The sequence below is a fragment of the Anopheles coluzzii genome, chromosome 3 (assembly GCF_943734685.1).
Source record: "Anopheles coluzzii chromosome 3, AcolN3, whole genome shotgun sequence".
Lineage (NCBI taxonomy): Eukaryota > Metazoa > Arthropoda > Insecta > Diptera > Culicidae > Anopheles > Anopheles coluzzii.
Genome location: NC_064671.1, coordinates 45,044,858 through 45,059,727, shown reverse-complemented (window position 1 = coordinate 45,059,727; position 14,870 = coordinate 45,044,858). Strand labels below are relative to the sequence as shown.

The 14,870-nt window shown below is 41.4% G+C and overlaps 1 protein-coding gene across 4 annotated transcripts in view; it reads right to left on the bottom strand.

Moving 5' to 3' along the window:
- Positions 1-14,870, bottom strand: part of LOC120957396 (uncharacterized) — an 85,156-nt gene that overhangs the window by 24,114 nt on the left and 46,172 nt on the right. For all 4 annotated transcript variants that reach the window (XM_040379596.2, XM_040379594.2, XM_040379593.2 and 1 more), the window contains 2 exons: positions 6,528-6,742; positions 12-147 (listed from right to left, as the gene is read on the bottom strand). In XM_040379596.2, the coding sequence (XP_040235530.2) occupies positions 12-147; positions 6,528-6,742 (351 nt within the window). The remainder of the gene's footprint in view (positions 1-11; positions 148-6,527; positions 6,743-14,870) is intronic.

The window sequence follows — 14,870 nt, the reverse complement described above, 5'->3', positions numbered from 1 at the left end:
TATCTACTCACCGATTACTTCCATGTCCCCTGAGACGATGATCGTGTGGAACGAAGGCGCATCTGCCGACACCTCGCAGCTGTACTTCCCCGCGTAGTTTGTCTCAACCGCCTTCATCACGACGTGGCTTTCGTTGGAAAGTGACCGCTGGTGTAGAACGATGTAGTATATGGAATGAAAGAGGTGGTGGATAAAAAAGACGTTCTTTTAGATGAGCGTGTAACAGTAGAAGCAAAAATGGTTACACCAAATGGCGAATGATTAAGAAACCGAACACACCGAAGATCCTAGCTGAACAAAATGCAGGACATTAGTACATTTATCTTTCTCCAATAGCTGACGAAGGATTTGGTATGCGAAAACAAAAACAAAACTAGGCGGCTATACACACACATACACAAAAAAACAAAAAGCAGACTTAACAGCCAATAAGCGCACAGCGGGAAAATGAAAATGCGTTTGACGACCAAACCACCAAATGAAAAACCATTCATCCTCCTTGCGTCCTCCCATGCTACAGCCACAAAGCTGTTGATTAGCTGTTCGAGTACATTTTTTGCAGCCATTCTGTGTTCGAGGATCGTACCATCATAAAAAAATGGAACGCAAATCCCCGACAATCAATCACCATGTGGCACCGTGGTTGTTTCGTTTCAGGAGGAAGCGGTGTTTTTTTTTTCGGGTGGTTTTGTTGCCCATCCACTTTAACGCGCTGGCAACATAACACAAAATGCTGTGTTCTGAAAGTGGCTTAATGGCTTGCCACAGTTACGGCCACATGGTCGGTAATTTAGAAGGAAAGAAATGTCGTTGTCGTGTCCGTGTAGGAAATTATAGTGTAATATTAGGTGAATATGGGGTGTTAAAACAGTTGCATTTGTCACTTGTAGACGACGAGGCTGACGAGGATCATGATTTTAGGCAATTTTTTTTAGCTATCATCTTGTTCTTCCATTGAGCTAGCAATAAATGATGTTAGTGTGTATATTTTTCAGTCTTTTTCTATCTTAACGAATGTAGAACGGGATCACCCTTTTGCATATTACGAATCTAGAAGTGTTCCTGTTGTTTATGAATAAAATAATGTTTGCACTAGAAACGTTACAATAACGCCAAAAGAATATAATTTTCATAAGAACATTGTTCCAAGGACAAAGAATTATATTCTATTAGATGAAGTTAACAGACAAAATAATGTAGAATAAAACTTTGTTTAAACATTTTCCAAATTAAAGCTCTCTTATGCAAGTTGAATGAATCAAGCTTGGATAGGATTAGAAGGATTAAACAACATCTATGCAAATTAATAACTAAATGATGAAGATACATTAAGAACATATTTGTATCCATTAGCTTCGTAGTTCCATTCCATAAGTCCATACCACCGAAGGATGCTTTATTCCGGTTTCACGCCCCAATGACATCATCGAAAAAGGTGAGAGTGTCTACGCTATATCAAGTTAAGCATAAAAAAAGCATTTCAAACTTGCATGTACTAGCTTCACCCACACATACCTCAAAACTGCTTAGCTACAACCGGAGCAAAACGAATAGAAGCCGGCAAGCCGCTTATAAGCTACCCACAGGATCACCACACGAGCGTCCGAGTTACCGATTTGGCCCGTGGTCCTGCCTGCAAAACTTCGCTACGAAAGCGTTCTCCACAGAATAAGCCCAGGGATCTTTATCGTTGTTGTTTATCGACCGGAAAACAAAAAAAACGAGACACACGAGAAAAGGGACACAAAAAAGACACTAGCGGGAAATACAAGCAATTTATTTCTTATCTATTTTGCGGCGTGGTTTGTCTCCTTTCCGGAGAGAAAAGCTGATTTTCACCGTGAAACCAGCCTGACGCTGGGCCACCCGTACCATTTTCGAGAAAAGCCAATATCCAAACGCCAATACTGCTCGATCCGATTGGCATTTGTGCCAATGTATGCATTGGTGGGTGTGCGCATGTTGTGATTTTTTTTTTTTGGTCGTCCAGAATGACCTTACCAAATGGTTTGGCAACACGGTGGTACTCCTTTCACTGTACGGGAGGATTCGTTCAACCGGCCGTTGGCAGAAACGGGAGTACTCGATAAATGCGTCCGCGAGGTATCCTGTTAGCAGGCTGCCTGTTCCGGTTCAAGACCCCTCTAGTTGATGACCGGCGTGAAGGAAAGTGGCAACAGCGACAATTGAGACACAGGGGGAGGGAAAATGTGCGAGCAAAAACCGAACGGAAATCAAATCCACAAAAAATATTGCCCCGAACGACAGTTTGGTTGGAATTTTTTGCGGTGTTGTACTTTTTGAGGTTCCAAACGCTGTGCTGAGAGCTCCAAGGGATGACGCCAACTGTAGTTGATCTATGTGGCGTTACCCTCGCGCATTGCTCTCTGGAGGGTGAGTAAGTGTACGTAGGTTTCGGCTTTGTCCGTTCTATCTCGCGCACAGTGTTATATCTGAAGAAAGCCTGAGGGACAAATTTTAGCATTCTTTTTTGTGTCATCTGTTGTATTTTTGTTTGTATGCTAGTTTGTGTATTTCGATCAGAACAAGCGATGCCACGAACGCGTAAACAAAGCATAACTGTAGATGATATAGTAGACCTGGCGTTTCTTTATAACTAAGCAATACATTGACAGTGTTTTAGTGACAAATGTTTCACATCATCACTGCTGCTACTTGATATGCGACGCCATTGTTTATTCTTCACCTAACTTTTTTAGGAACAGTAAAGTAGTGAGAATTAAAAAAGTACAAAAAATACAGAACAACAAATTTTGAAGAATACAAGATGCAAAAATCCTTACAAACAATACAAACCCAATAAAAATGTATCCCTCTGTGAAAGCTATAGAATCAGATATTTCTCTTTCCTTTCCTAAGCATTATCGTGTGTCTCTATAGCTGCATAGTAAATTCTCCAACTTGTGGTGAGAAATTGTTTATTGGTGCTTCCTATGTACGTTCGTCTTCTAACGTGTGATAACAAAAACGCACTTTTCTTGCGGTTTTGGCTACTGATAGCAATGAAAGACATATATTTTTCCAAATAGGGGAACATTTGGAAAAAAGACACAAGGCAGTTGTTTTACCATGGCAGGGAATGACAACAAGATGATACCCAACTATAGCACGCTCAAATATAGTGGCAATATGAAAAAAAAAACACAAAACGCTCGTAAACAATCTCAATTTCTGTGCGTCCCTTTTTACTTGGCCAACCGTGGCCAACAGTTGTTGGATCGAATGAAAGATGAGAAACGTTTTTCGTGCTTCTCAGCCAACATAGCGTTTGCTTTTCGCGGTGAAGATGGTTGCATGTTGCCATAATTGGAAGCTCGGGTCACGCCTCTGTGGAAACGCTCAACTGGCGCTGGTCGGAAGCCTTGCAATCGATAAAATAGTGGAGATTTTGTACTTTTGATTGGTAGTCTCGATTGAAATCGGTTTCCATGCTGCATCGGGATTCGATCTATTCGAGCACCCCCTGCTTTTCACGATCGCGCGATTGACTGATTTGAATTTTCATTAGCATCCCGGGCGCCAAAAGCTTCCCATGATTGGCGCTGGCGAGAACAACCGCTGACGAACCGCTGTCTTTGCCGCCAAAGTTCTGTGTTTGGTTTGGCTATGTCACATTCGAGATTGATTTGTGGCTGTGAGCGTAAAGATTTATGGAGCTTCGCGGTCTCACGCTAGGTGTCCGTGTTGTCGGGCTGACCGGTATAGTGTACTCGTATGGCAATTTATGCTACTCCGTATCCTGCCTACGGTTGATTGTAGCGCCATCCTCATTGCTCGGGAAAGAGCGTAGTGAAAAGAAGATTAGTAAAGTGTTTTAAGTTTTTAGGTCACCGAAATTCGATCGGTGTACAACGGTAGAGGGAAGATTGAACCGAAGCCGAAACTTGTCATTGATTGCCCAGGCCTTGTTCTAGGCTAATTTTAGTTTTTATCTCTGTTTTTGATTATATGCGCTCGAAGTACCTGGTAACATTGCAATTGTAACATGAAAGGTAAAGAATAGCAGGAAATTATTTCTATTATGTAATCGAAAATCAACTCACATATCATCCTTTAGTTTACAATATGCTTTTTTTAACAACAACTATCAGACATACATTGAAGTAGAATATTTAAAAATGGAGTCTTTTTGAATATAGTTATATAGCTTGTTCACAGCATCACCATGGGCAAGATGAGGCATCCCCTTTTACTAAGACTTATATCTACTTGTGCTTTTCCTTGCGGCCACAGCACACAGTGGCGACAAAAATGCTTAGAACAGTGTGCCATTAATCAAATTTGTCTCGCCTCGGTTGCTGGAGAGAATGAGCTTCTTTTTTCTTTATTTTAGATACATTTAGTTACTTCTCTTTGGTTGCTGGCTTAGTCGTTCTCTCCCAACCGTGCCCTCATCTCATGCTCAATGGGCTCAATGTGTGTTTGTTTTCCGCCGGTATTTCCGCTGCTATGCCACTTTCTTGCGCGATTTCTTTACACACGGACAAAAAGACGCGGTAACGGCACTGCTTTGGCACTGGATGTGGCGCTAGCAGCAAAAAATTAATTGCTCCCTTAGCTCTTTGCTATCCATGACACGGAGAGACAATTTTCCGTCCGTTCGCCCCCTGTTAAAAGCATAGACATTGCATCCTGTTATTTGCGCGCCTCTTATAGCGCCCATGGATGCTTTCCTTGTGTCTTTGCGCAGTTTTTGTGTGTGTGTGCTGTGTCTGTTCATTCTCATCGCATTTTTGCTCACTTGTCATCGTGAACTGCCAGCGCTGTTGGATTCTTCTTATTTTTTTTCTCACGATTTGCCACCCTTCACCGGGTTTTTACTAGTTGTTGTTGTTTTTTTTCTCTTCTCCGTTCCGTTCTGCCGTGACATAGGACCGAGCAGATTTCCCATGGGCAAAGCATAAGAAAGAAGGCATAAACGGTAAGCTTTTTCAGGAGAAACGGTTTTTGGGTTCGCTCGCTTGTGTCGGCTTGTGAACGCGCACGTCATCGAAATGGAAATGGATCTCGCTGGGTTTTTCATGCTGCTGTCCAGTGGGAGCAATGATTTCTTCTGAATAATGGAGTAATTCAATATCGAAATCCGTCCGCCGCGATGGTAAACAGCCCTCGGAAGGATTTTTAGCCTCGGTAAACAATTTATTGCTTTCGCGGGCGCGATTTTCAGCCCGGAATTGCTGTTTTGTTTTCACTTTTGCACGCAAACAAAAAAGATTTAAAAAATAACAAACCATCCATTCCAAGCTGGGGTTCTAGATAGGGGACCATAATGCTTTAAATCAAAGTTAATAACATTTCTCACACTCTAAATCATTTATTATTGCGTGAGTATAAAATCGACGGTTGATTAATCATTCGACAGAAAACAAAATAGTGGTGAAGTAACGGAAAAATATTCCGATAGTGATAAAAACACAAAACATTAATACATAGCCTCGGCGTGCTAATCGTTGAAGCGTGTAACACCACGCAAACTCTTTTACGGTCCGGGGGTTTTTTTTTTGGGAAAACCATTGCAAACAGTATGCGAAAGTCATTCGTTCAGCAAAAAAACAACACATCTGAACTTTCACCAAATGCTTGCTTTGCAACATATATCTACAACTTTGTTCACCATGCTCACCCCCGGCTCGCTGTGAACCGGAACGCCATGTAAAGTGTTGTAATTCCATTTGTAGAAGCATGCTCGTATTCGACGGGTTTGTAGTACAAGTAAAAATCCAACCCAACGTTCGGCTTACCAGATTTATGAGCGGAAAGTTCAAAAGTTTTCGCACAACGACATGGGCACGCGGAAGATAGGGTCATGTTTTGTGGGACGAAAATAATAGCAGCGTGGACGCCTGCGGCCCGCAAAGGGTGGGAAAGCGGGTAAACTAAAGCATTTCGATAGAGCACGAGTTGCACTAGCATTCCAAAACGTAACAAAAAAAAGCATTCTTCAGCGTAGGGCGAATGGGCTCGGCAAAGTCATCGTACCGTTACGGCCTGTAGTGAAAATAGTCGGCTGGCTGTAGCTGATGCTAAGCAAAGATGGTCGTAGAGCAACGGTTTACGAAAACGTCAGGGCAGTAGGGTGTGGTTTGTCGAAAAAGGAAATAATATCCACTAAAAGGTTGTGTCAAGCACACCGATTTCGGAAACTATTGTATGTATAAATTTTATTTTGAACTACGCCTTTGGCTGTGTATTCCAAGCATTGCTTTCCGATGCGGAAAAGCATTTCGATCAATTTTCTATCGGAATTTAAAAAAGGATAAAAGAAGGCATGTGAATCTGTGCTAACTACAAGGAAGTATCATGTGAAATTTATTATTAATAGAATTTTATTTTATAAAATGATAGAAGTTTATATTTTGATTATATTCACTTAAATTAAATATGAAGTTTTTTAGTTATGTATACTTTCAGAAATCGCTAACCAAAAATAATAATGATCGCTTTCTAACACATCAATCGCCATTCCATATTTTATTTGAAAAAAAAAACATGTTAAAATACCTTACCTCTACGTCGATTCCACTGACGGTACTGAATACTTGCACTGACGGGTGCACCTGGGGCGTATAGCGATAGAACTCTCGTTTGCCTTTGTACCATTTGATCGAGTATAACCGCTCGTTGTCCTCTAGCTCGTACTCGCAGAAGAGATGGACCGGATCGCCTCTGCGAACAGCCGTTGGGACGGTGACTCGTACGTTGCGCAGCCCTAACGACAGTTCTGTAGTGTTGCACATGGAAGATAAGCGAAAAAAAAACGAAGAGAATAAAATAAGATGCATACAGTCATTACTCGGATTAAATCCCGCGATTAGAGGGAAATAAAGCCAATTTTATCTCTCAAACTCATGTGTGCCACGACTAAGCAAGCGCAGATTGCGGCAAGTAAATCCTTTTTGGATAAAGTCATACACCACCCTTGCACGTTTTCTTTTTACTTTGGATATCTCTTGATTTACTCCTGTTGCAGGATTCTTCTCCAGCCTGGAGGGGTACAGTTCCAGCTGCATACACAGCACAATACAGGATTCCAAAAATCAACTATAAAAACAACAGTTTGAGTACAATTTATACTGTAAAGTGAATCAACAATACGGGATGGCATGAAACCATTTCTTCTTCTGGCAACAGGATTTGGACGAAAAAATTGGTTTAATCTTGCATATTGTGCTTCTGTATTTTTTTAGCTTTTTTGTTGCATGTTTGCTAGCTGGCAAGCGTTAAAATACAACCCGTTAATAATATCTTTTTTTATTGTTCTTTATGTTTGCCGCACGTGTAGTTTTTTTTCCTTTTCTTTCCATTCTCTCTGTTATACTGGTACGCCGTGTTTACTTGCTCGATGCACCACTTTAGCTTTGATAATTTAATTAAAAATTCGTTTTTATGCCTGTAGGTGCCTCTGCTAAGCTGTATTCGAGCGATGTCCTAGATATTAAAAATGAAAATAAAAGCAAATTGAAAGCAAACACACAAAGAGAACATTTGGTTTTTGTTTCTTCTAGTTTTGGTGTTTTTTTTATTATTTGCACCGGCTAAACGTGTTTGCTGCAATCGTGGTAGCAAATGGCTATTTTTGTGGCACATCTAGTTAAATATAATAGCTATGTGTGCAGTCGGCAGTCGAATTTTTGTTTGTTTGAATTCAAAAAAGTGTTTTAACATTTTTGCATGCTTTAGCGCAGTGACAGATGACGCAGTGAAAATAAGTTATCATGTTAATGCAATCCATTGGTTGATCATACAATTGTTGATATGATTGTTGCACTGTACCCATAAAAATGATATTGTCCCTATAGCTGAAGCATTAAGAATGACGTATTCAATTTAAATAGCCTCTAAATGATCTTCCAACATTTTCTGTTAATATGGGAATTAAGGATACAATTTAATTATTAACGCGACAGGTATTTAACACCTGACTACAACCATAATTGAAAAATCATCACCCCTACCATTCGTCTGAAAAAAAACAAAAACTTCATTTTGTGGCAGCATAATCGTTTGATCATCGTCTATCACTGATTGGGCCGAAGTCTTAGGATCTTGATTAGGGGAAAGACGAAAGGTCACTCTTTCGTCTAACACTGAGACGAATGAGGGAGTTTTTAGCGTCTCTAAATGAAAATTTATGTACAAAACGAGCTTAAAAAATGCGTGTTTTTATTGAAAATTAACTCTCCTGTCTGCTCTTCAACATCGCCCTGGATTGTGTCATTCGAAGTGTGGGGCTAAGCAACGACATCCGTGTCAGCACGATCAGCTACCGGTCTCTCCAATTTCTTGGCTTCGCGGATGACATCGACATCATCAGCAGTACAACAGCGAAGGTTTGTGAGGCATACACCCGACTCAAACGCGAAGCAGCAAGTATTGGATTGAGAATCAATGCGACGAAGACGAAGTACCTGCTTGCCGGAAACTCAAACAAACAGGGGGATGGCTGGGGCATGTCATGTGGATGCCGGACTCATGCCCCACCAAGAAGGTGTTCGACAGCGATCCTCAGTTCGGCATAAAGCGCAGGGGAGTACAGTGTACTCGATGGCTGGACCAGGTCTCGCATCACCTTTCGGAGATCGGAGGCTATAGCCAGGGACCAAACATCCTGGAGAATTGTTGTTGACCGTGCCATGTCACACCGACGTGCTCTATCGTGAGCAAGCCAACAAGAGAGAGAGAGAGAGAGAGCTTTAAAATTATAATTTACTGCGGGCGAAACAAAGAGTTCTGTTCCAGTTTTTAACAACAAATTTTGAGCTCTAAAAAATATGAAAAGTTACTAGTTCTTCTTCTTCTTCTTTGGCACAACAACCGTTGTCGGTCAAGGCCTATCTTATACCCACTAGCGAAGTGAGCTTGGCTTTCAGTGACTTATTGTTACCATAGCAGGATAATCAGTCCTACGTATGGGGGCACGGTCTATTCGGGACTTGAACCCATGACGGGCATGTTGTTAAGTCGTACGAGTTGACGACTGTACTATCAGACCGGCTCAATGCTCAAAGTTACTAGTTACACAAGCAAAATATTTGTATCAACGCTTGATTTAGTGATCCCTTGCAGATCTCTTGATTAACTTAAATATATCCATTCTTACAAATATTATGAATCAACCAATCTACCTAAAATACTAGTACTAATACTAATATTTTATCTTTATTGGGTAAAGTTCATCTGACATATCATATCTTAAATATTCTCATAATAATTGAAATGCTTACAAACTAACAAGACATTACAACACCACCGTTGTTCTTTTATCAGTTTAATTAAATCTTATTCTCTCTTATCTCTTAGCATACTGAACAGTGTGACTATAATGCTATTAGTATTGTATGAACAAGTGTACTAGTGATCAATAGAAAATGTATCTATATGGACGGTCCCATGGTACAGTCGTCTATCCTGCTGCGTGGTAATGAAAGTCTCGAAAGCCTGTATAGGCCGGCATGTCCGCGTAGGACGTTACGCCAAAAAGAAGATATAAATATACATATACATATACATATACATACACATATACACGTCAATGAGAAATAACACTAATAATGGCATGGTACATCACTAGTACACTCAGCTGCAGAGCATTCAATGCCGCAAGAGCTTACGAAAATCCTTTACTTATCCAACCATCAACGCCATTAGTGGGTTATACACGGTTCTATGGTTAAATCGCTCACCATACCAACTTAATATCGACTGAAACTGTTTCTACCACCACCGACAAGCACAGGAAAAACTGAACCCGAATGCATCCGACTATCGGTAGTGCACCAGAACTCAGAAAAACAGTATCCTCTAACCAGCACCGGCTCCAAAAGCAATGGTGAAAAATCGTTTCATCGTACCGTAAAATGTACGCAGATTGAATGAGGCCATGTGCTGCTCGGGCGCATACGTTTCTGTACGCGCACTGACCACTGTGCAGCGGACACGAGTTGTGTACTTATCCGTCGAGTCGTGTCGTGACATTCGTCAACAGACGTAGCAAATAGTGATGCCGGGCTGGGCTGAGTGATGTCCCGCTTGTCGAATGCTGTAGGATGACAAGCAGCAATGTGTTTCTGCTGTGGTAAAAGGTTAGTTGGAAGAGCGGCTTGGCTGAATCTAACCCCAAAGCAGCACCTATTTCCGGGATAATAGGTTTTGCTGCATAACGCCAGAACCGTGGCGAGAGGAACAGCTGCTCGCAGTGAATGTGTGGCATGATAGAGTGGAAGGGAGATATTTAAAGAAAGAAAAATTAGCGCGAAACAAATGAGCAAATAGCAAACATCCATTCCGCTAATCCGATGCCATTACTGCAATGTTTTGCTTTGGTTCGTGCGGTGTAGAATACCGGATTGTTCTAAACATATAACTGTAGGAGTGAAATCAGCTTACAGATAGCAGTACATGCTAATGCATGTTGTAGTAACAAATGCAGTGTTGCGTGGAACTTCAGTTTGGTGCCATTTTATGTCCTGTCAGCATTCTCATATGCTGATGGAGACGCCTGGTGTGTTGATGTTAGCTTTTATTTCGCTATTATGATATACTTCGGAAGCGATCGTGTGGTTCAATATTAGACGCTTCAGTTCTTATAATAAAACAAAGATGTGGTTTGATTTCGACACATGATACTTGATTTAATTTAAATGCCAACATTAAATGAATAAATAATAACAAAACAATAACTTTGTTGCAAGTGGAAAGGCTCATTGACTAACAACAATGGCCTGTCTGAAAAGGGTGCCGTATCGTCTAAATTCCGTGATAAAAAGTTCATCTCCCCTTAAGTAAGAGTCAAGAAAGTGTCCCAAATTTATGAGAACTGCTCAACCCCTTTTAATGCAGCTGCAACCGAAACATTTCCAATTCTACTCAACAGCTTGTTTGTCGTTGTTATTTTTACTATGTTTACTGGTTCGGTGTTTGTTTTCCTTGCCGAATGCAAAACTCTGCCAGACTGTTGTGTGGTATGCACGGAACCGTATGTGAAATGTTTACGCACGGAGGAAATGGTACGGGCATAAACATCGCACTACCAAGAGCGATTCTTTCCATCCGCTATTCCGCATTATTGCCTGATATTCGTAGCGCTTGCTTCTGCTTGTGCCCTGATGTGTAAATGTGGCGCTATATCAAGCTTCCACCAACCTAACGCATTAGCATGGCGCGGGAAGGTGTTTGTGCCCATCCGCCAAGCTGTTGTAACAAGCAAGGAAGGCATGGGTAGGCTACTCAAGCAAAATACTGCGGGCTATGAGACCGCCACTGGCATATACACGCCATCTGCTTTTATTATTATTTGTTTTTGCTCGATCTATCTATTTTATGTTATTTTTATTGCTGGTTTGACTCAGCCATCCGCCAATGATTGGGTGGGTAAGGCCAGGACCATTTTTCTTGCAACTTTTATCACGTGAAAGGGCCAAGCTATCGTCAAACCTAGGTTGCGATGCAAGAGTGGCTTCATTTTTCCACGCTGAAATGTGAACTCGTCACTCGCGGGTAATCGTAGACGAATTCACTCCGCAATTGGCTCAGCGGTGGACGGTTACAGGCGGATCCCCCGATGTTACATGTTGGCACTGCTGTGCTGTCGTGGCAAGAAACGGGAATAACAGAAACACATACCAGACAGCTAAAAATAAACGGCCGGAAAGCAGTTGCTGGCGCCAACGCAATCCGTCCACAACGGTAGACGTTTGGCATCGTGGGATGCGACGTCTGAGCATCGGAGCATCACGTTGGTAAACAGGGCACAGATGCACGGAACACCCAGTTTTGCACAGGATGAATGCTTAAATAATCTGCACGTGAGTAAAAGTGTCTCGCTCAGATCATGGACTGGTTCGTTGCAAGAACCAACACGGGCTAATGACATGGCATTTTGGAGCAGATAAATAGCCATCTAAACCTTGCTTGTTCTAATCGAGATGGCTGCCCGTATGGGAACGTTTGCAACAAGGGCTTGAGATTAGTAGGTCGTTGAGGAGATTACTAACCTATTACTTGTATCTATCCTACTCGCGGTTGCAATTGTTGGTTATGGTGAATTGCATTTGCTGCACTTGGTAATTTCTATCTTGTAATTTCTATCATTGTTTCAAACATTTTTTTACAATGTTTTTTTACAAATTTATGTTTACGTGAGTAATGAAAGTGAGCAATTCGGTGCTCCTTTGCTATCAGTAAATAGACCAATTTAAAGATGCTTATCTTCACAAATAATTAAATTCATTTAGTCGTTATCATTTTACCGGTATCGTGTCTTATCTGCAGACACTTACTGATAACAAAGATTTTGTGGATTTGTAAAGTTTTTTAACAGCTTGTTTTTAGTTATTGCTACACTAAACAAATCATCCAAATCCTAGTTCACATAGTTATAGTTACACTGTAATTTGCCAAAAGACGAAAGCAATTGCTTTTGCTTGTTTTTCACTACCACCAACTGTTTGTGCAATTTATTTAATTCAATTTTAAATTTGCTTTCATTGAAATGGAAAACTGGTCTAGATTTGAGCATCAGCGCTCAGTCACTCAGTACCCTTTGACACTAGATGTTTCCCAGAGTGCCCTCTTCTTCCATTCTCTTCTAATGTTGGTGCACGCTATTTGAACAAACTCTTGTTTCTTCCTCCAAAAGATTTCGTGTTTGCGCTGTGAAATTTGTTTGCTTTCCATTCTCTCGCCTATTTCCTTTCGAACGCTATTTTTGAACCAAACACTTCCGGCCCATGCAGAAGTAGCAGGAAAACCGGTGACGAACGGAGGAAAAGCAAAAAAACAATAGAACATATTTTCCACTGCTCTAGTCTTCGTATCGTAACTGGGTTTACGCTTTTCATCTTTGTATCTTCTACGCATACACATATACACACACAAACATACTTCGAAACGCTAACGCTTCTGTGTTTGTTTTCCACCTCGGAAAAGCCCCGGTTGAATGCGTTTCAGTTCCACCGCCCACATGGGGCAAAAGGTGGAACGGAAAGCGACGGCAGAGGCGTACCGCTTTTTGCGTTCTTCTTTCGCAAACGGAGCTTTTTAACTGTTTGATTCGTTGGCAGGGAGTTAGTGGGAAAGTTTTCCGTGCTATGGTTTTAACGTATGGGCCTGGGTTTTGTTTTTCCTGCTTAGCGAATGCTGTTATTTCTATCGGTTGCGCTAAAGTACTTTTCGTTTTCGGGTGCGCATTCAAGCAAGCTAAAATAAACAGTGCTGCAAATGAGATTTTTTGCTTAGGCGAGGCTACTCTCCCTCCTTTTGCCTGGGCTATTTTCGCATGCTTTTGCTATTTCCTTTATTTGTTTACGACAACATCCTGCCCAAGCAAGTTCACTTGCACATCCTTGATGGAGCGCAGAAGTTTTTTGATTTTGTTGATTGTTCTTGGAAAAATCACACGAAACCGGTTGCGTTGAAAGGCGCTGAAAGTAGCACCAGGTCGAAAATTTTCGAAATTTCGCAGAAGGCTATCGATAAAGAAGTGAATCGTGTGAAATGAGTTTCGTCGATTGATTTATTAGATTTCAAGATTTTCAAAATAACCAAACCGTGCAAGAAAAACAACCAGGATAGTGTAATACGGCTGCTAGAGTTAGTGTGTGTTTACTATGTTCGTATAAATCACATAAATTTAAAACGTTGGACATGAAAACCATATGCAACAATTTAATCCAAAATCATTGATTTAATGGTTATAAAAATAAAAAATAGAGAGAACATCAAGGCAAAAAACATAACAATAAAGCAAATATTATACGTTTTCCCAATTGTGAAATTATTAACTGATGAAATTAAACAATAACATCTAAGACGCAAAGTGGATATTCATCCCCAGGTCAGCCGACTTCTACGGTCCCTTAATATCATGCTTCAATCTTCTTTACTCCATTCAAAATGGGTCTTTTGGGTTGATTAAGTTTCGCACAATGAAACTCATTATTAATGTGAAAATCTTTTGTTCCAGGAAAATGTTCCGATAATCTTTGATAACATTTTCCTGCCAGCCAGAACTTTGACCGGCATTTCGGTAGCGACGGCCCGAGGCGGTAGCCCAGAACAGGGAATAGAAAATTCCACTCAAGATTTAATTTCGATCGGTTTTCGGTCTGGTCTCGAAGCAGCAGCGAGCTTCCGTCTCATCCCGCCTTGGAAAGTATTGTTTGCTTCAACCATCAGCCAGCAACAACCTCGGCCCACATCAAAACACCCGACCATCATCGTCATCTGCACATCATTATGCTCGGCCTCGGCCGGCGGTAATCTATGTATCGCATCGGTCTAAAGTCAAAAAAAATGTGCGGCCTGAAAGTTATGACAAAAGTTCAACGTGAAGCTGCTCGGTAAAACTTTACACAATGCTATCGCAAACCGCTGGCCAGCATACCGGGTACTGTCTTGGAAAATACGATGATGGCGGAGGAAATGAGACTTGAAAATCGTCCCACATAAGGCGGCGTGCGATACGTGTGTTGAAAATGGCATAAGAAATCCTCCTTTTCCGCTGGCGTGCTCAACCCTCGCCCAGAGATCAACAAGAACTGAGAATGGGAGAGCACAATTCCTCCACACAACTCACCTGAACGGTGGCCGGATTGTAAAATGGTAAACTTTTCTTTTGCACCTATCGCTCGGTGCTGCCTCTTTTCGTTCTCAATTTACTGGAGGTTCACGATCTGTGGTTCATGTCATGGCAACGAGACAGAGAGAGAGAGAGAGAGAGATAGAAGTTTTGAAAAAAATAAAGTTCTCATGCTGGTACGCAGTATCTGCTCAGGTGTTGGTAATATGTTCCCGTTTTCTCCGAACCACTAGGCTGTAATGGAAGTACAGGGGAAGGCATGCAGGCTGAC